Source organism: Cyprinodon variegatus, unplaced genomic scaffold, assembly GCF_000732505.1.
Source record: "Cyprinodon variegatus isolate N-32 unplaced genomic scaffold, C_variegatus-1.0 Scaffold254, whole genome shotgun sequence".
Taxonomy (NCBI): domain Eukaryota; kingdom Metazoa; phylum Chordata; class Actinopteri; order Cyprinodontiformes; family Cyprinodontidae; genus Cyprinodon; species Cyprinodon variegatus.
Window position 1 is genome coordinate 314533 of NW_015150707.1, and position 25454 is coordinate 339986.

The window sequence follows — 25454 nt, forward strand, 5'->3', positions numbered from 1 at the left end:
AAATGTGTGTATATACACACAGACACACACACAATGGTTGTGGAAAGTGTTCAGACCCCTTTACATTTTTTCACTCTGTGTTTCATTGGAGCAATTTGCTACAATCAGTAAAGTTAATTGTATTTCTGTACAATCAGCACCCCAATATGACAGAAAAAAACCTCAAAAAGTAGACATTTTTGAAAATATATTGAGAGAAAAACTGAAAAATCAAATGGTCATAAGTATTCAGACCCTTTGCTCAGTATTGAGTAGAAGCACCTTTTGATCTGGTTCAGCCATGAGTCTTAAGAATGATGCGACAGTTTTTCACACCTGGATTTGGGGATCCTCCGCCATTCTTCTTTACAAATCCTCTCCAGTTCTGTCAGATTAGATGGTAAGCGTTGGTGACAGCCATTTTCAGTTCTCTGCAGAGATGCTCAATTGGGTTTATGTTTTCTAATTCAATGAAAAAAAAAAATAATAATAATATATATATATATATATCTATATATATATATATATATCTTTTTACATTGTTTCCCATTTTATGGTTTTATATACAAACAGAAATAGTGAATCTTTAAATAAGAAATACTTTCAAATCATAGTTTCTCTTTTTCTGTAAAGGTTTTGTAGCATCTGTTTTGCTGAAGGAATTTTAGTTTGCTGGATTAAAGGCCAAAAGTGCTGCAGGCCCCCTGTTAATGTGATGGTTGTGTCTAAATCCCAGTGGGATCAGTTTACACACAGACAATCCCGCCCAGCTTCAAAATAACAAATACCTTCATTTCCTCCAATTGATGCTTTGTTTAAATTCCAGCAAGTCATCTTTACCACATGGCGAGTTCATGGTGGACGTGATTTTGGGTATTCTTCATTTTGGTTTGATACATTGTTCTGAATGTTTCCAAAGCTCAAAACTAATGCAGAACTTTGGAAACTATTTTTTATTTTTTTTATTAATAAACCTTTTTGTGTGTAATATTTTAAACAAGTTTATCCAGAATAATAAGACACAGAGGCAGGTTGCATTTCTCTCTTTTATTAGATTATGATCCGCAGAGCTTAAAATATTAAATTGCTTTTAACTTAGTTAATAATTAAAATACATAAAAATGAGCCAGAACTGAGGAACCCTGCAAAAAAAGAGAGAAATTTAAAAATAAATAAAAATGGAGAAAAATCCAATCCTCCTCCAAACAGAGGCTATATCTGACAGAAGCCGCTAGGGATTTTTTGCGCAGTTAAATCCAAGCAGACTTCTGCCGTTTTCTATACCCAAACTAATTTTCTCCTGATAAGCTTTTTTTCCCTCTAAAAAAAAAAGCAATTTAAAGGGAGAGGCGAAAAATAAAAGCTATATTTTGTTTTTTTTTAAGCTCTGAGCTGGAAGTATAGGTGAGTGTTTACGCAGCAGCGCACCATCCTTCCCACCCCTCCTATCCGTCATCATGCTCGCCTCTCCGAGCCTGCAGACATGACCTCATGTCTTTGTCCTCCTGTGCTGCTGGAGTGGGTGGTGCCGCTGGGCTCGTCACCAGCAAGCAGCTGGGAATCGCCCTAAATGGGCAACCAGTCTGCCTCCAAGTATTCTCCCTCTGATAAAGATTTTACATCTAGTGTACAATCTTTAGATTTAGCCGCTGTGTGTCTGGGGCTTCCTCTGCATGTTTGCTGCCCTCTATAGGTAGGATCTGGGACACGCTCGTCAGGGATTCATCCAGGTGTTTTTTGGGGGGTATAAACGTTTGTCATAGGAGGGAGTCTAATAGGGAAAGAAAAAGGACAGAATGAATGAGGGGCTCCTCTCTGGCAGCAGTGTCTGATTCTCTCAGATCCTGAGTAGAAAGCGCCTTCATAACCCCCCCCCCTCCAGATAAAGAACCCAAACAGTGATTGGCTAGCCCCTTGCCCCATCGGGCAGTAACATGGCTGCCTCCTAAACATAGCAGCCCCCCCACCCAGACCAGGGGGAAGAAGAGCCTACAGGTGAGCATCATCCACACAACACTGTACACATAGCAGGTTGAAGCAAAGCAGTCCCCCCTTCCCGCCACCCTTTCCTGTACTGTATACTAGGCAAAGGACAGGTGGAGGTGGGTCCAAACACAGCACCCTGCTCCAACAACAAAATAAAACTGAGTAAAATTTTCAACAAAAATAAAAGAGGAAAATATAAACCAAAAAAATAAAATATACACAGATTTTTGTTCCTAGTTTAGATCGCAGAGAAGATGGGAGGGATTTGTCCCTGGGAGGAACGCTCACGCCAATTCCTGCTGGCGTGACAAACCCCTCCCCGCAACCTTAAACCCCTCCCCCCCCGCTTAAAACCGTCCCCGGCGTTTTTCTTCCAGCTAGTTTGTTGGTGTCGTAGCGAAATCTAAGGGTAGTGGAAGGTTTCAGAAGTCCTGCTTGCACCGAGGAAGGGGGCTGGGCCGTGGGTTTTTCTTTTCCTCCTCTCCTCTTTTTTCTTCCATCACCCCCCTGGGCCGCCGTCTCGACCCCTGCTCATCTCTCCGTCACGTGGTTTTGTGAAGACGGGGAGGGGGCTGGGGCTGCGGAGGAGGGGGCCGGGGAGGGTACGGGGCTGCAGAGGATTTCGGACAAGTCGTCCATGATACAGGTCTCCTTGGGGTCGATCAGGTTGAACTCCCTTACGAAAACGATGAAATGTGCATACAGAGTGTTCAAGTGGCCGTGCAGGTCCAGAGCCACCGTCTCCTTAAAGTGCGCCCAGTAGAGGTGAGCCAGCACGTGGAACAGGTACCGGCAGATCTTCTTTACCAACGACTCGAACGAGTTGGGAAACTCTTTGCCTAAAGGGAGAAAACGGAAGCAGACAAGAGAGACTGGTTTAGTGAACAGGCATCACGAGGGAGGAAAGGAGGTTAAGGGTTAAGTCCACTGGGTCATAGTCATTTATTCATTTCGGTTTAAAGCGCACACACCCTGTGACACAACTTCACTAAACTGGAAGTTTAGTTTTATTCAAGGTTTTAGCAAAAGGACCTGCTAAAAAACAAACAAACAAATCAGATCAAAGTCTAGTTTCTTTTGTTTGAATCACATAAGGTCAGAGTTCCAGTATTTTATTTTAATGACTTAATTGCAGGGTTCTAAATCTCTTTAAGTCCACTTTCCAACTTAACACGCAATCACTTCGAAATATTGGGAATTTCTACAGATGTCAGAGTTTAAATGTGGAACCTGAAAAACGTCAAGGAAGACGGAGGAATTACAAAAAAAATGACAAACCGCTGAATGAATGCATGAGGTGGATAAAGGAGTAATGAAGCAATTTAGGGTTAGATTCTGCTGGAATCCACTTTGAGTCAACTAGATGTAATAGATCCTGGAAATATGCCTCAACATTTCCACTGAATTTTATCTTTATAGGATCTAAACTGAGTTTCCAGTTAAGCAGACTTCTTAGGAAAACTAAGGCATTTTTCCACCTGCAGGGGGCAGTAAATCAGTGGGGGTGGAGGGGTTCACTCACCGTATTTTGTGGGAAAGATTTCCTCATCTGTGACCAGTTTCTGACAAAGACTCATTACAAAGTCGACGTACTGTGGAGCAGTGCACTTCGTCTTCTTCCCCCTCTCGTCATACCAGTAGTATATTCTGGAGATAAAGAGACAGAGATTATGTAAATCTCTCTTATCTGATATTTTAAAACAGTTTTTACTTTAAATAGACACAAAAAAATTATGTTTTGTGGTGAAATCAGCTGCACTTCCTGGAGCAACAGGAAGATAAACAACATCAGCCACAGTTGAGACATAATCAACCTTTGAAACAAACATCTCTTGTGTCGTCATTCAGGAAGAGACACAAAGGTTCTTAATTAAAGAGTATACTGATGAAAACATCCATAAATAAAGTTGCCAGTTCTGGGTCACTGATCACTCCTACAGCTTGGACCGGTCCCATTGCTTCTAGAATATTTCTGTGCCAACTGCAGCATTTACATAAAACGGCCCAAAAAAACCAAACAGCTGACTGGGATCAGTCTGAAAAGTCACATGAGGGATTTTAACCTGCAGCAACATGACTCAGACCAATAAAACTAAGGATGACTTCACACAGCTTAAAGGAGTTGGTCAACCAGGTGAGAAAATGTGAGCGCAGGTGTAGATAATAGCTGCGTAGGTGGGAGGCAGTGGGCCAGACGTGACGAATCCTGGATAAACCTGCAGGACATAAACCCGCCATTCCTTGTTTTTATTTACTTTACTAAATCTTGGCTTTAATCTAGAACCATGTGCTTCAAATCCCCTAAATAAAATTCAGCACAACCAATGGCCTTAACAAGTCATCCCATTGGTAATATTTGGGTGATTTAATCTCTAATAATAATAATAATAATAATAATAATAATAATACTTCTGTACAGTGCACACTTTAGAGCATCCTCATTTCTCGGGAAAAATATCAGTCCTCAAGTTTTTTTTGTATTTTTTTTTTTAATATTTAGTGAAAATGTTACCAAGTAGGTAGATATTCCAGTTTAACAAAACAACATTCTCATAAAAGCACTCAATGTTTATTTTGGCTCTTCTTTAGCAAAATATGTTGACTTTTTAACAACAATTTATGCCACCTTCGTCCACCATTTCTGTCCAAGCTGACCAATCAGCTATGACCTGCAATGACTCATGGGAAATGGAGGCATATGTGCGAGCAGGCTGCAGGCAGGATTGGGAGTATCCCCAAAAATGGAAGTTAAAAAAAAAGATAAAAAAAAAAAAATGTATGCTGCTTTTAGGTGAGAATGTCTCAAATATCTGCCCAGTTGGTAACAATTTTACTAAACTTAAAAAAGGAGCTCAAAACCTTTTTTCCTAAGGACTAAGGATGGCCTAAGATGTACACCATACAGCTGTTCTGTGTAGGCCTTATAAGTTTTCCAAAAAAACAGAAACAACTATCAGCTTCATGAAAAAAATTAATAAATCAGGTTAAGGATAAGGTTCTTTACGGTTTTAAATTGGAGTTTGTGTATAAAATGATCCATCATCTATCATTCCATTACACAATGGGATGATAGACGGATAAATATATAAATATACTGCAGAACTAAAAATATTATTTAACTTTCTATTCCACAATGGCGGCCTACTTTCAGTCACAGAAGATCCCAGTAAAATCTGGTGAATTTTATGACTAAGATGTGACAAAATTAATAAAAGTTGAGAACGCTTAGAGAATACACTTCACCCACATGGTGTAAAGTGCAAATAGTGCAGATCTGTTCTCTCCTTGAAAGTTAAGCTTCATAACATTTTAACTGCTGTAAGGGGGGAAAAAAACTATTTAAAAATGAAAGATTTTATCACTGTTTGCAGAGTCCAAAATGGAACTAGCTAAGTGAGCCCAACAATGTACACATGAAGTACTCTACCCAGCCATCCGTATAAAATGGACCTAAACGAGCTGCTAAATGGTTCCATTCCCTCAAAGATCATGGAAACATTTCCTTCCAAAAATAGAGGCGAGCTCTGCCCGTGGGCAGGGGCACTGACGCTGCTGAGACTGTGGCTCAGTCAGTGTTTTACCACAGAGAGAAGGGGATGGGTGGGGTGGGGGAGCCAGGACAGGAAAGGGAGGGGCGCTGCTTAGCAGGGAGCAGAGAAGGGTACAGGCAGAAATATAAGCAACAAGCAGCCCAATGGAAAATAAAATCAAGAGGAGCTTCACCACAAATATTTATTTTTTCTAGATAAACCTTTTTTTTTTTTTTTTTCCCACAGCTCAGTGATCAGGATCAGTAAAGTTAAGCAGACTCAGCCGCCATCCCCTGCTCTCACAGCACGTTTCTTTCCTCCTTTCCTCTTAGAGTCAGACTAGCTTCAGGTGACAACAGTGGAAAAATCCACCTAGAGGGCAGCTCATCCAGCTCCTTCCTTGCAGAAACACTACCATGTTGTCAATTCTCCCAATGTGAAGATGTGGCAGCACTTTAGCAGATTGGTAAATATGTTCAATTCATGTGCCGGCGATATGTCGGGAGCAGATTGCAGACCTTCACCAGGTCTGGCTGATCAGGTTTTTCCGCCGCTTAGCCCACATAGCTGCCTCTGTTTAGGGACTAATAAAGGACGACAGAACCACACCCTGACAGGGCAAACTAGTTAGGTAAATACTTACAGTTAGTCACCACCCTTCACGCCATAAATAAGCCAACATGTTTTCTTTTAAGTCAAAGGCTCACACTAGCTGATAACCTCTAGAGAAACTGCTGCTATAAAACCTATTTAGCTCCATGAAGTGACCCAGAAATGACTTTAATCTTATCTAGTGTTAATATGCCATCACAGCATTTGGGAAGTGAATTTGATACCAGCAGACTGTAGACTGCAGAGAGGAAAAATGTGTTATTTCCTGAATTCTGCAAGAAATGGTCCAGATGGTTAATTAACACAATGACCACCATGATTATAGGAGCTCTTAACATGCAAAATACAAGCAACCAGGAAAAAACACAAATGTAAAGGGGAGACCATATAAGTGGTGTGTAAAAAGCTTTAAGATGCATGCATCATTTATATCAGCAGGAAACATAAAAACTATTCACTCTTGCATGTCCCTGAACAGGACGGGTTATTTAACTCCTCGGCCTGCAGTTAGGTTCTGTAGGGTCCTGATAAGGCCCTCCTTGTTGGATTCATGGGTGCCGACGGGAACAGACCTTCAAGTTTCTGGTCTCTGGGCCTCTAGAACCTCTGTTTGACTCCTGGTTCCTAATTTCTTCAGGTCGTAAAAAAGGTTTTCTATTGGATCTATGTGAAGGCTGTACGGCTACTGAAGAGGGTCAGCTGTGTGTCTGTTGACCTAACCGTCAACATTGGCCATTTCTCCTGCTATACGGTGAACCATTCACAACAAAACCTCTAGACTTTTATTAAAAACAAGATTTTTCCAGGGCATTTGGAGGAAAATTTCTGATAAAGCATCATGGGTTGCTGTTGAGCTATAAATACCCTAACACATGTAGCAGATTGACTTACGTGCTACAAGCCGTCATGGCCTGACAGGTTTCCCCAGTGCAGAACTCTGAAATGGTGCTGTACTGCAGGTTGATAAGATTGAAGAAGGTTGTTGCTGTGAAAACAGATAAGAAACACGGATCACAACATGCAAACCATCCCATGACATCTGCTGCAGAGGACCGCCCAGGCTGGAGCAATATTATTCGTTATCAGGAACAAATGACATTACATATTGCATTGCCAGAGAAGGAAAGCTGGTCACGGTAAAAAAATAAATAAATAAAAAAAAATAAAAAAACTTCCTGATGTATTTGTTGCACTGGTTGGATGTTTGCAACATTTGAGGTTTCTCCTGGTAGAGCGACATTCCATCAGGGAATCAGATGTTTACTTTAAGTTCACAACTTAACAGTGGAAATTACCCAAGGAAACATTTTTACTTAAACACACAGCAGTAAGCAATGTTGAGATTTGGAAATAAAGGGATTTCTTATTCATCATACCCATGTTTAAACGTATTTTGAGCATTAAATAATGGGACTTATTTGAAACCATTTAAATTGGAGGTAAAATTGGGTAAATAATTATCCTAACAGATTCATTTAACTTTAACATCCAACATCCTGAACACTTCTCTATGAAAACGATGCACCAAAAAAAAAAAAAAAAATTTAAAAAAAGATCTGAACTGACCCATTTTACTTTATATTAATTATATTCAGCAAAAACTAATGAAAGATAAACTGTTAGGTTGGAAAATAGTGTGATCAGTGCAGCTCTACTTCAGAAAAACTGGATCACTAAACATGATCTAAACTTCAAGTTTATAGGAAAACTTTTAAATGTTCAATAAAACTGTAAATAAAAAGGGGGAAAAAAACATTTTGTTCTGCAAGTAAATAAATGATTTAAATATGTACCCAAAAAATTAAAAGATAACAAAGTATACTACTTGGATCTTAATCCGACAGTCAAAACTTCACCTTTAATGTTAAATATAGTCAGACAAAAAACTTTTAAGGTTCCACTGAGCGTTATTAGCAGAGCATTTGTGATGCTGTGCCAGGCCTGGATTATGTTGGAGGCTTAGATTTGGAGAGTCTAGATGATAAGTGCTCTAATATTTTACAACAACAACCCTAAGCCCCAAAGGAAAAACGGTACAAAGCAAAGCAATCAACAAGCTTTGAGGTAAAGTTTAGCGGGAATATTCCCTCCTCTCATCTTAAAGCTCATATAATTGCTCTTAAAGGCCTGATAATCGCATGAATGGTTTAGCTGTCAGTTGCTGAGCCCTACAAGCTCCTACTTCCTGTCGGCGCCACTCACTGTTGCTCGCTAGCCATTCGTTGAGGTCGATCTCTCTGGGCAGCACCACCAACTCCTTCAAATCGAAATCCACCACTCGGGTTTTCGTGAACTCTGGCTCCACATACTGTTTCTTCTCTTCTACCGGTGGCTTCTTTCCATTTGGCTTCGTCTTGGACTTCCTGCAAGACGAGAGAAAATCAGAGGTGAGAGCTGAGCATAAAAAACAAAAACAAAAAAAACATGGTTCCCAGCAAAGTTACAGATTTAAATAAGCTCCACGCAAACAGATTTAGCAGCTGTCTAATTCTAGAGCCGCACATTTATAGAGCATGGATCCATAAACACTCTAAAGAAAGAAAAAAAAGACTTCTGCACAGACCGCACAGAGACTCCTCTGTGACTTTACTGCCTCTGACCTTCCATTAGGCCATATAGCTTCCACAGACGCCTGTCCACCGAGCGTTGTGCTTCCACTGCTACTTTTAGCGCTGAGATGTTATATCACACCCTTCCTTTACATCCAGGGCAGTAACCTCTACTCCCTCAGGCTCCTGCGCTGCGTCTGCATCAGGAGCAGCGGGTCGCTGCGAGGTCAAAGGCCGGAAACCTCGACACATAATATAAACTGATGACCAATCGTCTCTCTGCAGAGCACTAAAGGTTGAGCTTCTGCCTGATAGGAACGCTGTTTAAACATTTCCTGCCTGATTAACGACTCCTCATGTTTCCATCCTGCTCCTGATTGACTCAAGTTCACTGTTGTTTGGGTTCTTATGAGGATAACTGAGTGCATACTGCATCTGTTGACCCTAATAACTTTTCTGCAGTCACCAAGTCTATGTTTTACATCCTTAATCTGAAAGCAGCAATAAGTTATTGAGTTTAGTAGCCATTCTTTCCTGCAGGATCTACAAAAACGTACATACGCATCCACTCGGGCGATAAAAGCACCGCGGAGGGAAGAAACGGATTTGAGAAGGTGAAAGGGAAGAAAGAGGGGGAGGTAAATAGGCATTTTTCCAGCTGATAACCATGGGAACAAATAAACACTTTAAAAACACGACCGAAGAGAGAAGCACGAGGCTTTCTGGCATCCAGAAAACCTTCTGGTGTTTCATTTCCTTCGCAGGAAGCTTTGTCTTGCTTCTACCCACTCAGCCAACAAGGGAAGGGCATGTCAGCATGTAGCTGCACACAAAGCCTGCAGCTTTCTTCCCAAACATTAAAAATGCTTTCACTTGTCTTTCTCATCAGCCCTGCGCTTCGAACCGCCATCTGAATTCCTGTGAAACCCTTAATGACTGAGGGACTCTAACTTGCACAACCGCAGGCTCTTGTTTATCGTCGTTAAAGGTTTTCCGCTCATCCAATCACACAGCAGTCGGCATCATTTGAAATCCAAGGACACTGGAGGCAAGACTGGTGGCTAATTATTTATCGTTCCCTGGAATTCATTTTCCCCAACATCTAACCTTGAGCAAAATGATCTGGGTTAGGCCACAGTGTGGGTGCCATCCCTTATTTTATAACATCTGGTTTTTCAGGATCAAAAGCTTCAGCCTATTTCCTTTCATCTGCCCTAATGCAGTCTTTACAACGCCATTCATTTCACCTTATCCATCTGATCAAACGATCATGAAACGTCTACCTGCTCATGAGGGTGCAAACAGATCCATGGGCTTCTCTGCTGGGAGCTACATGTTTTATCATGTAAAAGCATTTTCCCAAGGAAGGGTCTTTAAGAAGCAGATGGCACCAAAAGGATCCTTAAATTTTTTTCAGATGGATCTAATGTTGAAATGATCAGTTGGTTTTAAGTTGGGAAAAACATCCTCTCTACCAGCAGCTCTTATCTGGGCTTACAAACACACACAGGGTCGCCTGCTCTTGGTAAAAGCTATTACCATAAAAAGGCATCGGATGCCTCTTTCTCCTCACCAGATCTGGGCAGAGCTGAAGGCAGAATTTAAGGGAAAGTGAGGTCAGGCAAACATTTTTGGACCAGAGAGAGCCGCAGCCTTACTGGCACCAGCAGGAGTAAAACCATGACGACCGAGGAAGGCTGATCAAACTGCCACCACATAGTTTAATAGAAAAAGAGAGATGGCAATCAGGAGGAGAGACATCATGGTGTTTGTTTGCAAGAATAAGGAAATAGGGGTTTGATGCACTAATAATTAGGACAGATTTCCCTTTGCTCGGCTCCAATCAGTGATTGGTTAGACAAATTAATCTTCAAACTTTCATTTAAAGGTTTAAAACTTCAGTTTTTTTTCCGATTGGAATGGGTCTAAATTGTAAAAAAGTTTGGCCAGAGTTGAGCTAGAAATAGACATTTATTGGTGGGTGATACAGAGGTCAGAGCTACCAACTGCACAGCTCTTCCACTCTGACTCTTTGCCACTTTTTCCCTCTCGCTTTTTCCCCGGCAAACCCTCCCCCAATCGAACCGTCTTCATCTACTACCTTCGCTCTGGTCCCCCTACACACACACACACACACACACACACACACACCTGTGTCTTTCACAGAGGCTACACTGACTGCTGCCCCCTTTCACTTTTCATGGTCCAGCTGGTCCCAACAGCTGCATAACCCCCCCATCCTGATCCCAGCAGACCCTCTGAGATAATCTACAAGAAGCGAGTTCTGTCTGGTTTGAGGAGCGCTGTTTGTTCAAGCTTGTGCTCGTCCAGCGAAGGCTGTTCAAACATACATCTGCTTGGCCTCGGGCTGCTGCAAATATTTGCCCCTCTAGGTTAGCTGACCAAGTGTTAGCAGAGCATTAGCTGGGTATAGTTGGGTTAAAACATGAGCTTTCCTAAAGAGAAGCATTTTATCGAGCCCAACAACCAAGATCTGGTTCTGATTTATCCTGGAATCACATTTCAGAGCCAGGATTTTTAGAAAAGCTCAACAATTCCCTCTTCCTATGTTGCGCCACAAAGATTAGCTCTATAGCTTGGAAAAATTTAGACATTTTTTACAAACTTTTTTTTTTTTTTATGGAAACTGTTGTTACTAAATTGACACCTGTTTAATAACCTCCATGTAATGACTTTGCCCTGAAGCTCGGGGCTCCTGCCAAGCCAGATATTGCACAACTGTTGCCTAAATTGGCTCTGTGAAAGGAATGGGCGTATAAATACTGGCATATGGATGCAGTTAATGCAAGCCAAAAAAAGCAACACCGAACATCTTACCTCAATTTTCTGTCATGCACAATGCTCTATAAAAGATTCAAGGGATTTATCTTTAAATACCATCCAAAATAATATTAACCAACCAAATTAAATCTCAAAAACAAAAAGCTGATGTTTTTTTTAAATGCAAGTATTGAACGATTTGAGGTGTTTTTCATCCTTATATCTTGATAAAGAATAGATGCTGAGATATTCAGGGGTCCAACACCTAACAAGCTAGATATCTTCTGCCTGTGACTGATCCAACTGCATAGATATGCTATAAAAAGTAAGTTTTGGTGTGTCCTAATTAGTATAAATCATAGGAGTTGTCCTTGGGCCACTGATCTATTTCAGGCACTTTTCACTCAGAAAACCACAAACAGGAAATACAGGCAGTCTGAGCAGACCAGAGCTAAACCACAAAGGCTTACGAAAATGGCTTTGACTAAACACATACTCAGCCTTGTGTTGCTCAACTATGAGGCAATGTTGAAGCTGAAACGTGATTTCTCAATATTTAGGTTAGTTTTAAATTTATAACTGATAATAGTTTCATTCTGGAGTAAAGCCATAAGGGCCCCAACTTCAAAACTTCTCTTAAAGCATAAAGAACAATGTTCCTTATAGCTAACGCTCCAACTATCCTATCTTCCTGTACTAAATCCCATTCAAAGGCTCTGGGGGCCAATAGTGTGCACTGGGACCCCCCTGCCAGCACTATAATGGAGCCTCATCAACATCACAACACATATGTAGAAGACGGGGGATCTGGGACTCACTAAGACAAAGAGCTTAAGGTTGTTTTTTTTTTAAGGAAATGTTTATAGCAAGAATATAATCTCCATTACTGTTTGGATAAATAATAAACCTTGAGACGATTTCTCTGATTGATTATAAATCACATTGTATGTATGTAATCCGATGGGTAACAATTAACTTTTCTTGATCTTGTCTTTAAGCGGCTCCAAGGCCAAAGGTATTAAAAAATCTACCAGGAAGGAAACCCATTAAAGATAGCAGTTATTCATCACTTAAATACTCATTAAAACATCTTCTTCCTTGTTATCTTTGGTAAAGTAAATTTTGCTTTTGTTTCTATGTAATGCCTTAAACCTCCACTTCTGTTGTATCCCGCCTCCCAGAGCAGATGATTTCTTAATAATAAGGTTTAACTTCCTGATATGATAGGTGCAGCAAGGCTTGTCTCTACCTGTTGCCCATCTTGCAACAGACATGACAATAGAGAAACACTTTCAGTTCAGCCTATTGCGTCCTGCTTGAACACAGTTAGGAGATCCTATAAGAAGATTGATAGCCTCCTCCACACATCAACATTCACACTACTATTGTGCTGCAAAACTATTTGTTTTGAGGCATTTAGCCCTTGGGCTGCTGCTGGGAAAACAATAAAAAAAACACACCTCTCCTTTGATTTGAAAGGTAAGAGGAAACTTAACAACATTAACAGGAGAGCCTGTCCCCTAAAGGAAGGACGGCACAATAAGAAGAGATCTGAATTTAGATAAATCTCCCTTCATCTAAAAGTCAAATCCCTCCCTCTGTGTTGGATTCAAGGAACCAGCACCAGAACTTGGAAAACTGCAGAAGCAGAAAAAGTTAAGGAGTTGTAATCTACAAGTTAGTCACACAAACACATCTACACTGAATAAGTGTGAGCACAGCTCCATCAGTTAAAATATAATATATTCTGCAAAATAACGTGTAATGCACATAAATATGATTCAAGTTGTTAGAATAGAAAAAAATTAAAACACAAAAAAAAATTGACAACTTGTACTCAGCCTGTTCAGAGTGCAGTAATATGACATTCATAAATAAATGAATGTCTGCATAATCATTTTATTACACTTCTGATTGGATACAATCCGAATTTGACCTCATGTACTTTAGATATGTGCGGTGAAAATAAAACGAAGTAATCTGATATAATATAATTTAACTTCACATTTAGTACAATAACATTTTTCCAGGTAAGATTTCCAGATAGAACTACAGATGAATCCTTAAGAAGCAGCAGCAGCAGCAATGGGATTCATCAGTTTACTGATGCATGTAATGATATGTCAAATATTTAACCCTTATCCTTCTTCTGACATCTAAAGAAGAAGCAGACTGTAAAACTTTCCATCCAGCTATTAAACATATAATAGCGGATTCTTTTAGGGAAATCATGATGAAGTGGTCATCTGTGTTAACCCTAGGATCTTTGGATTGTGTAATTACAGCATGGAGGCTACAGATCATTAACAGCTCCCCACCAAGGAGCTAGTTTTATATGTGGAAAAACACAAACGCTCCAAATCCAAACGAAAACACATCGTTTCAATAGATCGTTAGGTCACCACAAGTATTTTTTCCCCATCAGTATTGATAAAAATAACAATGACAGACTAAAGTAATAAACATCTTTTCTAAAAACGACTCGCTGTAATTACATTAGATCTCAAAAGAACCATAATCGTTTTTACCTTAGTACTTTTCCGACTGCCTGAATCACCATTTTCGCTGTTAACGGAGGTCTTGGATTTTTCTGAGGGCGCATAACTTTCTCAAATCAACAAAAGAAGCAGTAATCTGCTACCATAGCCTACTAATTTTTATCTAGAGACGTCTTTAGTTCGGCTCAGTTCGGTAACAGAAACTTCAGTGACTCCACACGGCAGGGAGAAAACTTTGAGATTAAGGTTTAGTGAGAATCCTCCTCCTACAGTCGTCCAATCAGAGAGGAGAAACAGACGGGAGGGGGCGGGGCGCGGTGACGCGTTTGTCTGCCCATGTGGACGTGGTTGGGGTAGTTAAAATATAGCAACAGGTGGTTAGCTTGTCCTATGGAAGACCAACTCTGCCATATTTTAAAATACTGAAATAAATACATTCTCCAAAAGACCAACTCTGCCATATTTTAAAATACTGAAATAAATACATTCTCCAAAAATAAATAAGCATACAATAATTTCCCCAAAAAATACAATAAACTAATAAATGTAGGTAGAAATTAAATTATACAGTGAGACATAAATGTCTATATATATCTTTTATTTAGCTTCTTTATTTAATTCGCCTTTGTGAAAATTTCCTTATTTATTTATTGTCCGTTATAATCTTCAACTTTATTTATTACTTTTTTAAAAGTATTTATTTATGTGCATGTGATAATATTTTTGTCTGATTTATTTTTTTTTATATATTTTATTTCTTCAATGCTATTTATTTCTGCCTGTCGTTTTTACATTTCTGTATGCATTTCTGCCTCATTATGCGAATGAGGAGGATTGTGTCTTGGGAGGTCATCTTCCGTATTTATTTTTTAAATATGGCAGAGTTGGTCCTCCATATTTAACTGAAGGCTCATGAAAAATTAGGTGCAGCAACATTTTATATTTATGTTGTAATATTATTAGATTGTCTTCGTTTTCACCTGGAAGGAACCGAGGAGGCCAATTTAAAATAAGGAAAAACAATAATGCATCATTAAAAAAAATGCATTACATTTGCTTTCAGTTCCTTGTATCTGTGTGAATAAGTAAAGTAAATGTGGAATTAAAAAGTGTAAATAAAGAGAAATTGTATCCATGCATCAACACGGCTTCATTTCAGCTAATAAAAGAGAAAACCCCTTTATTGTCCCACAGTGGGGAAATGATGGTGTTACAGCACCAAAAATATTAATGAAAAATCGTAACACAAATGTGGACCTTAGAAAAATGTATAAGAATCAAATAATAATGAGAAGTTTAAAGAAAAACAATAAAATACTGTACTGTAAAATGTTTTCACAATATAAAAACTTTGCAGCTGGAGAATAAATAACCAATAAACAGCTATGGAGATTTTTACAGTAATGGATATTTGAAAATAGCAGCAACATCAGAAAACTGCAAAATGACAGCAGCATGTTATTTAACTGACTAAGATAGAAAGTCTGCAAAATCAGCATGAATGTAACTTACTGAGTTTGTTGGGAACAGAGGTGGTTATAGAGTCTTACAGCTGCTGGGAGGAAGGATCTGTGATAAAGCTCCCAGGAGCATTTAGGCTGCAGCAGTCTATCACTAAAGGCACTTTCCACTTCTGCAAAAGCTTCAAGCATGGAGTGGGAAACATTATCCAACAGAGATTTTAATTTAGTTTGGATCCTAATAAAAAATAAAGATTGCAGTGAAAATATTTGTCTCCTTGTGTAAGTGAAGCACCTAGCGTGCGCAGAGGGCCTGGAAAGGTGACATTCCAACTCCTCATTCTCAAACCTCAGACCTGCAACCAAGAGGACCGCAGTCAGACGTGTTCATGCATGACTGAAGGACCTGTCAGGGAGTCGGGCGCACTTGTATACTTTATGCAGGGCAAGGTTTTGGAATTTCAAAGGAAATGTTTGGGAGATTTTTCACTGCAAGAACATTGTTTAAGGCAAAAGTAAATTATACATTTTAATTACACTGTCAAAAGAGCTAACAACACTGGCAAAAAATAAGCAACAGGTTATGAAAACTGACTGTAAGTTACACTCATGGGAAAATTACCACTACTGTTGCCAGACTATGATTCCCCTCACCTCTAATTATTGCCTGACAGCAGACATGGCCTCTCATTCTCCTTTTGTGCTACACTGTTCACACGTTTCTGCTGCTTTTCTTGGTTTACCTTTAACGCCTCAGATAATTATCTTTCAAAAGAAAAAGAAAAAAAAAGGAAAAAACAATAAAAAAGACAGGGGGTCAGTGTTAAAACTGCAGATGTGGCAATTTCAGAACCAATGATCTGCTGGAGCAGAGAAACTAATCCGCACAACCTGCAGAGTTGAAGTAAGCATTCCTAATATGAAGCTCAAGGCAAGTCAATACATGAGACTTTGCTTCTTGATGTAAAAGGCCCTATTTGATCCCAAAAGACAATCATGGAGAATTCCTCCCAACAATGCATGTGCAGAATAGTTTGAGCAGGTTTTAAACCAATAGTTTCAAACCTTTCTAAATCCCAACACAATGCATCTTTGTCACTTTATTTATAAAAAACTTGCAGCCATTCTTATTTAGTGAGATGATCAGGCTCAGTTATGAGCTTCAGTTACAACCAACAATGTAAACAAATTTAATGGACAAGTACTGGAGAGAGATGTAGTTACCTCTGCTGCTTGTTTACCTGCACCTTTCCAGCTACAATCTGCGATAAATGGAAATATTGGTCTGATGTAATGTATTTAATGCACAGTGTGGGGTTTATCAGTTATTAAAATGAACAGAAATAAGGACTTGGCATGTACTTTGTGTAAATTTTGATCTTCAAGATAAATATGTTTCACCAAGTGGAGAAAAAAACAGGGAACCAATAATGAATGTAATGTTGGCCATATGACAGGAAAGACAAAATACAGGACAATAATATGAACTGAATTAGTTTTGAAAATGATTACAATGTTTTTGTTATAAAATCCCAAAAACATAAAGAATGGACAGAACTTGGGCAGAACTCGTGAAAAAGCAGAACTTTTCCACGAGTTTAAAATCCCACAATTGGATCCTTGAGGTCAACCAAAAGTAGAAGACATCCGTTCAAGATCAGCGAGGCTTGGCAGAAATTCACTGAATCCAGCATGGAAATTTAAGAGTTCAGGGGATATTTAACCTCGTCTTCCATTAACTAGTCAGCATTTAGTCACACCTCCATGCCTGTTTGTCCTTTTTCATGTAAGCAGGTGGAGACGGAGACAACGCCAGCAAACTGGGCCCTGCTGGAGAGTGACGTTAGTGGAAACCAACCGCCACATTCCTTTGGTCTGCTAGACAAAGGTCTACTATTTCTGCTCTCATCACAGTCACCTTTCCTCCAGCTATACAAACAACATGGCATCACTTACCTTCTACTTGCTCTACCTAAGCCAAAAGTCTCTACCGATTAAAAAAAAAAAAAAAAAAAAGTTTTGTTCTCTAGCCCAAAAACAATCAAAGGTAAGAATATAGGCAAGGAACCGAGCAAAAATGGAGCAAGATCAATCTTCCTCCCTCTATCAGTATAAATTATAAAAAATACATATAATAAGATTACTATATCAGAATGAATCTGTTAAGTTGCTATAAATACAGAAATCTGGACTCATCAAGAATACATGCCATTAAAAAAATGGAGGGAGATAAAATCCACACAATGGAAACAGTGACATCACCACCACTCATAATCAGATGAGATCAGAAAAAAGTGACAATCACGACAATAACTGATGCTAGTAAGAGATATATCCTGAAAAACAAAGGCTTTTAGCGAGGAAAACATTTCCAAAAATTCCAATGAACTCAAAACTGACGTCATAACACACCATGTAGGCCGCATTGCACATAACAGGTTACAGACTGCTGCTACCTTTACCTATATAGAAACAAGAAAACAATCCAACAGCTCATCTTCACTTGATAATACACCTGTCATTAAAATGAAAGGGATTCATGTATGAGGAGCATTTGGGGGGGAAAAATAAAGCGGTGACGAGAATCACTCGGCCCTGAGCCAAATGGACAGATTTCTGACTGGCTGAACAGGTTAGGTTTGAAAGTCTGATGACGAACTTCACTCGCTTTAAGACAAAGAATAGCAGCAGCGATTCAAGGCCAGCGGCAAATTAGTCAAAACTGCAGCAGAGGCACCTTGGAATCCTGCAGGTAGGAGGATGAGGCAGCCCATCATACCTGTGATCAAAGTGATTGGAAAGCAGCCCAACAATGGCAAAAAGAGTCAGAGAATGAAAAAAAACAGAAGACTCCAACCAAAAGGGCCTTGTAGAGCTGTTGCTGCTGCATTCTGGGCTGGTGGCCATGTGTTTAGGTAAGGTCTTAGCCTTTAAAAACAGTGCAGAGGGGAGTTCTTCAGAACCAAAGGGGGTGTTTCTGTATGATCGGATAAAAGTCAGCAGTGTTACTGAACTGAATGACCTGTGCTGCTTTAGAGCGGACAGACACTGTACGGTATTTTCAAATGTTGTACTCAACTACAGCTCAAACAGACATTAAATCTCACAGCTCACGATATTTGTTCTTAAACTGCATGCTATGAACCAATCTGACTGCTATTATTGTATGTCCAACATACACACATCAGACATGCCGCCGTAGAGAGATCCAGCTGGTTAGGCTCGCTTAACTGGACATAAGTTAGAGGGATAAGAAGAATACCCCAATTGCATATGTGCAATGCGCGATGTTGAGGTAAAGCGACTCGTAGCTTTGCTTCATCAGCAGGATTTCCTAGCAATGAGGGTCAATTGAATTTCAAACATGCTTGATTTCCATCTGACCATAGTAACCCCATGCAAGAGGGGGTTGTGAGAGGCTAACTGCCCCTCGTTAACCGCTATATCCTACATGACAAAGGATGCACAATGGAGCTGAAACTTGACCTGATTCAAAATTTCTGGAAAAAATGAAAAATTGGCCAAAAAAGGGCAACATAAAATTAAAAAATAATAATCCTACAGTGTATGCCCATCCTTTAGGAGTCCAAAAATACTGAGCAAACAGTGGAGATGGCCTGTCTTCATGTGAAAAAACAATTTAAGTTTAAAAACAAAGGGAAATCCGACAGTGTTTGATGAATTTACTTCAACTTTGGATTAACTGCCACTATACTAAAGTGTTACCATGAATACCAACTCTGGTCATTTCTGTACACCTTGACTTGCTTTTGAGGCTCTTCTATTAGTAAGGGTTATGTTGAACCATTACTATTTATTTATATTAGCTGCATGAATACAAAATTCTGAAGACTATTTACACCATTTGTGCATCTATATTGTACCATACTGACATTACTAATTCTTTATAATCTCTTATTTTACTGATTCTGGTTAAAAGCTGTAAACCGTGCCAAAGGCCCTTCATTGTTGCCTTGCATTTCTGCCACATGAAGAGGTAAGAAGTTTTGTGATGGCATAATGATTTGCCGTAAAATCTAAATGTAATGGAAAGACCATCAGACTAGAGAACTGTTGAGACTAACCCAAACGAGGGAAAGGGAGACAACAGATGTCACTTTGCAGACTGAATTCTGACATCTCTGGTGCAAATCCTCTTCCCTTTATCTCTCCACCCATTATTGTCTCATTACCACCAGTAACAGCCACCGGCATTACTAAATCAAAACAAAAGAAAATTAAAAATGTCCTACATTTAAAAAAACCTTGATTGACAGACAGAATGCTTCTACAGACAAAACAAAAGGAATTTTACTTTCACTTCTAGTTGAAAAGGTGAGGGTAACAAATTATATACACTAGTTAATTTATTTACAGAGATTATCAAGAACCTGTGGTATTTATAAAAAAAAAACAACAAAAAGATCATTTTCTTCTAATGGTTGGTCTCTCTGATCGCTCCCTTCTCTTCCTCCGTCACTCGGCACGCCTGAAAGGGATGGGCAACATGCAAAGACATGCCTGAGCTTTTCCCACAAACACTGGCTTCACATCGTCTTCTTTTGTTTAGACAGTCAAGAGTTTGGTTGGGCCAGCTCTTTGTGAAGGCTGTGCACTTCACAAGCAAACACCTCACAATTAATGTCTGCTCAATTAACACCAACATGCAGATTAATGGAAAATACCTTTCTGCCTAATTGCATTTGTACTTGCACTAATTAGAAATCAAGTTAGATCAGATTTTTTTTTGCGGTTCCACTCTTCATCTTTATGGCGCAGTTACTTTCATCTGTGTAACCAAGAGAAAGCATTACTTGAGGTTCTCATTCCCTCTGGTTCATGGGCTTTTTGCAGCAAGACAGGACAGGAGAAATACCAGACTCATGTCCAGACATATAAATCACCGTCTCCATGGATACTACATGGGTTCATGTCAAAAAGAACAAGTTGGGGGGAAAAGAATAGATGAAGAAATGTGAGAAACTGAGAATAAAGTGAAGTGAAAGAGGCGAAAGAAGATGTTCAATCATAGATAACAGATAAAAACCAGAGCAGAGAGACTAGTTGGATTAAAATAAGTTTGGATGATAAGTGTAAAAGAGTTTCCATCTGGGTGGGAGCCTGTCACAACATGCTCTGAGCTTCAGCTGAACTCCTCCTCCCTACATTCCTAAGAAGAAGAGAGTCTCTATCTATCCTACAATCTGTTATTTGGAGAGCCAAACACCTGTCAGTCAAGTACAAGACCAGGCGCTCAAAACGTGGGTCATTTAGCCATGAGGCCGATGGGTCAAGGGCAGCGCCTGCAGCAGTCAGGTTTTTAAGTGATTCAAAAAGGGGAACAGATTATGCAGAAGAGATGAGCGACATACAGTAATGCAAAAAAAAAAAAAATACATTCAAAAAGTTTCCTCAAGCCAGCGCACGGGCTGATTTATTGAATTGTGATAATGCTAAACATGGCCGTCCCCACAATATGTAGCCATCCTGTGATATGATGTATTCATGTTTGTTGTGCTTGTTGTTTCTTGCTGTGATCAGAGCAGTTATGGTTCGATTGATCAGTGACATTTAGTTTATATTTTAAGACTTTGTTGTAAAAACTTCAGATAATTCATCATTGTGGTTTGTGAACACAGATTAATAATAGAGAGCATTTTTCCACAGAAGTCTGGACATGTGCAAGTTCATTAGAAGAAATAAAGTCATACGGCAGAAACTGTATGAGGGAAGAACTACAAAAATGGAGAATGATGATGAGGAGGAGGAGAAAATCACCCAATTAAAATTTGCCTTTCTTCTGTTGTATCAGCTTGGCGCTCCAACTTAAAAAAACGTTTTGCTAAGCCCATTAATTTTGGCATTTCTTCAGCTTAGGAAACAAATCAGACTATCTCACTATTTTGTAATATTGATGTGTTTTAAACTATGATTAAATGCATAATTATAATAAATATTTCACATTTTATTTGGTTTAAGATATGATGCATATGTTTATTGTTTTCTTTTCACAAAACATTTATAGGCGTACTTTTTGTACAGAAACAAAATACAATCTCTAAATCCGACTAAAACCTTAATTTTTCTTTGACTAAAACTTTCCCTGTAACCAAAACTAATAAGCATTTTTGTTAAAAAAAAAAAAAAACCCTAAAAGTTAAAATTGAAAAGCTGCAGAAAACAATACCGATAATGAGCCCTATGCAAAATGGTTTAAGGCTTAAAGATATCAGTCTTTAAAACATGCTGCGGCTAGTGACACTGCCCCCAACAAATCAGTCCTCTAACTTTGCCTTTTTCAGAGCAACTTGGGTTCGAAAAATAAACGCAGCAAAGGGGAGTTGACCCTTAGCAAACTGCTGCAGGTTGGTGTAAGTTGAAAAGCAGCTTTTTTGACCAGTAGCATTGGACAAACCTAAAATCAAACTAATGTTTTTTTTCCTCTTTGTGATAATTTCCCCAGTTGCAACTTTAAAGTGATTATGTGTTAAACTGTTAACGATCAAAGAACACTGGTTCATCTTTTAATTCAGGAACTAAAATGAGAAAGAAAAAGAAAACTGTACATTTTTTATTTTCTATCCCATTAGTTTAAGAAAGACAATAACATTTGGGATGACTATCCTTTGCTGCTGTTGACTGGGAGACTAACTGGTGAAATGGTGCAACATCAAAGGAGTTCACAACGTGCCTGCGATGTAACCGTCCTCAGGCCTAAAGCTCAAACGCGTAATGAGGCTTTATCCTGCAAATGGTCACAGGTCTGTGGACAAGGTCACCCTTTCATTGCTGGAGATTAACCACATGACAGAGTGAAGTCAGGCAGGAAAAAAAAAAAAAGAACAGGTGCAGCATCCACTCAACCAGCAAAGAGGGTCGATCAAAACAAACAGCTTGGGCACCAGCATTTCTCATTACTGAAATGATTCACGATAAGCATGTTATGACTTAAAATTCCTGAAGGAAACAAATAATCATCCCCCATAAACTCAAAGCCTTCCAACATCTCTAATAAACCTCCAAAAAATAAGCGATAAGAGACAGAAAGGAATGTCTCCATCCTGGGAAGAGAGCGATAACTTTGCCTTCATAATTGCAGATAAAATTCTGAACATTTTTGACCAAAACCAAAACATTACCTCCAGATTACAGCTGCAATAAAAACAACTCCTGACGGGATTGTTTGGCATCAGTTTATAAGAGGAAAGCATCCAACTGTTTTACAGAGCGGGTATTAATTTGGTGAGATCAATACTGCCATCTATTGGTTGAAAAAGTTGATGTGCAAGAAAGTGTCATCACAGGAGGTTCAACCAAATACAGGATATTTGATTTTACTTAAAGAGTGATAATCCAGCACTGATAAGGGTTTCATTTCCGACATCAAATCTGTGTGGAAAACCTTTATTCTTCTTTTAAAAGATTTTTTTTTCACAGTTGTGTGGATTAGGACACTTGATATCCAAAAAGGAAAGATGTAGACCAGCATCCTATCCATAGCCATTTAAAATGGTCTATTTTCCTCCATTTGTGGAAACTATGAGAACAAATGTGCTTAAAAAAAGACTGAAATGCATAAAGAATGAGCGGGGGGGTTGGTGACGTAGGAAAGAGGTGGAACTGAGAGGCTTTGGTCTGATGTTTGCTATGAGAACAAAAAGCTGCCTGTGTGTGTGTGAGAGTAGGCAGGGTGGAGGATAAGGTGGAGGGAGATGAAGAGAGCATCATGGAAAGAGGAGGAGGCGGGAAAAGGTGATGGGTGGGACCCGTGTTTGCACAGGATGTACAGGGTGAAATATTACAGTATAATGATGACGTTTCACAGTGAACAGACCCCTCTTATTAGAATTATTGGGGAAAAAGGGAGAAAAAAAAACAGCTTAAAATGTAAATATATATCATCTAACATTAAAAAATTAAAGTAAAATCTATACACTTTCACATTCTAGACATTTTTTCCCAAATTTTTCACGCACAAGATTTAACTTTTGTTCAACAAATAGGAACTATTGTTTTATATTCATGACAGATGTTTTTTTGTTAATATAATTCTTAAATAAAGGGGTTTTATGGTTAATAAACAGAGTGACAGAGCATGGATACACATACTGAGGAGCAACATGACAAATTGATAGAATAGAGAATTTTTCCACCATCTTAGGTCTTGTTTGATGTTTAACTCTAATCCAGAACTGAAAATACCTCAATCTACTTTTAAACATTTCTAACACCCTGAGCAACATATATGTTACTCCTTTCAAAGGTATGGGGAAAGAAAACCAAACTGCAAAAGATAAAACACAGATGTAACTGTAACACATGCAAAGCGGCTTGTGATTTCTGCAGTGAAGGAAGATTTTCCCGGTTAAGAAGAACTCAAAAACACATCAGCACATTGAAACGCACAGAATGTTCCTTCGACAAATTAGATGAAGGACAAACCTTAAAAAATCCATTAAACACTAATGCATCTCTGAACTTTACAATCAGCATCAGTAAAGATTTCGCAATCATGAGGATAAACGTGAACAAAGACTGCCGAGTGTCACCCCGAGGTCAACCATGATGAGAGGAAAAATGATCATCATTTAAAGAAAACCACTGATAAAATCAGCACACATGCTAATGGTAGCCTGCTTTTTAACAAACGCCTGTTTCCAGGTATATCACATAACCAGTCGTCCTGGAGCAACTGGGAGAAATGAAGGTGGTCAGTATGGAGGGGAATGAACAGGCTCTAAGGTCCTGCAGCAGAAGCGGCGGTCAGTATGGAGGGGAATGAACAGGCTCTAAGGTCCTGCAGCAGAAGCGGCCTGGCTGATCAGACCGTCTGACATGTTGGCGTTTGAGTTGTTGTTTAAACCCGACCGGTACCCTGCTGAACTTTAACCACAGGAGCAGGGAACAAGCTGACCTGTTCTAAATTTATTAAAAGCTCTGACCAGTGGTTAAAAGTCATAAAGGTCAGCTTCATTAACGGCTTGTTTTGAATAAAATGAATATATATTTAAGCAATTTTTTTGACGGGAAACTTATTTCTCACTAAGCTTAGTTATTCTATATCAATGACTCAGGCCTCCAATAAAACTGTACTCTGCCGTTTCTAACTCTTTGCTGCTTTTGGCAGAGTAAGAACTGTCATCATCAGTCTGTACAGTAGCCATCTCTGAAATCTTCCCAGCGGTCCGGTGGCTCTGTGAAAAGAAAAAAAACAGCCGACTCACATCTGCAGCTCTGCTTATCATAACAGCCACTCGGTCAAACGGGGAGATCAAGGACATTCTCAGAAAACAGAACAGCCAGTTCCTTCCGTCCCGCCCCCCGAGCTTTGAGTGGAGCAGGTTTAAAAAGTTAATTAAAGCTGCAAAATCATTAAGGAAAAACAAAACTCATCTGCATCTCGACAAAAAAGCTTCTACAGCTCATTTAGTTCTAACTAAAGCACCCAGACCTGTGAGCTTTAAGAAAATAATCTGACAAATATATAGTCTTCTGTTCCTAATAGGTGTTTTTTTTTTACCCTGATATCCTAAGAGACAATGGCTAAATAAGGAAAACGAAATACGATGGCGAACAATAAAATCTACAGCTTTGATGACCGGACAGGATTGGTCCACAATCTGATCGGAGAGGAAACTGTGCTCCTTTGTGTGAGCTTGATTAAGAGCAGAAGTGATGAAAGCATAGGAAGCGGTCATATCCTGCGGCCTGCACAGAGGAGAAGCATGTGAGTACAGAAGAGAGCCGACTTAATCAAAAACATTAAATAAAAACAAAAAAGGTGCAACGCGCATATCAATCTCTAATTGAGATTTACTGTCTCCCAGGTTCTGGAGGTTTTTAGCAAAAGTATTGATGAAAACAAATTGTTGGCCAAGAGGTTTTAGATGCACCACTTTGACAAATGAATCACAGTGTCCTGCAAGCGCCAACCAGCTAGATGACACTTTCTTTTTTTTTTTAAAAAGCCCTGGTTTCAAATGTGCACAATTTGAAAGAGGCATGATGGGAGTTTTCTAATGATACTGCCACCAGTGGTCAAAACACAGAACTGCAGCA

At 39.3% G+C, this 25454-nt stretch overlaps 1 protein-coding gene across 3 annotated transcripts in view; it reads right to left on the minus strand.

Annotated features, from left to right (window-relative positions):
• Nucleotides 1-1296: 1296 nt before the first annotated feature.
• Nucleotides 1297-25454, minus strand: part of mob2 (MOB kinase activator 2) — a 66755-nt gene continuing 42597 nt past the window's right edge. For 2 of the 3 annotated variants that reach the window (XM_015382299.1, XM_015382298.1), the window contains exons 2-5: nucleotides 8310-8470; nucleotides 6999-7092; nucleotides 3488-3612; nucleotides 1297-2804 (exon numbers count right to left, since the gene is read on the minus strand). In XM_015382299.1, coding sequence (XP_015237785.1) covers nucleotides 2497-2804; nucleotides 3488-3612; nucleotides 6999-7092; nucleotides 8310-8470 — 688 coding nt within the window. In that variant the 3' untranslated portion in view covers nucleotides 1297-2496. Of the gene's footprint in view, nucleotides 2805-3487; nucleotides 3613-6998; nucleotides 7093-8309; nucleotides 8471-13965; nucleotides 14182-25454 lie in introns of those variants that run through there. The other variant, XM_015382297.1, reaches the window with a different exon arrangement.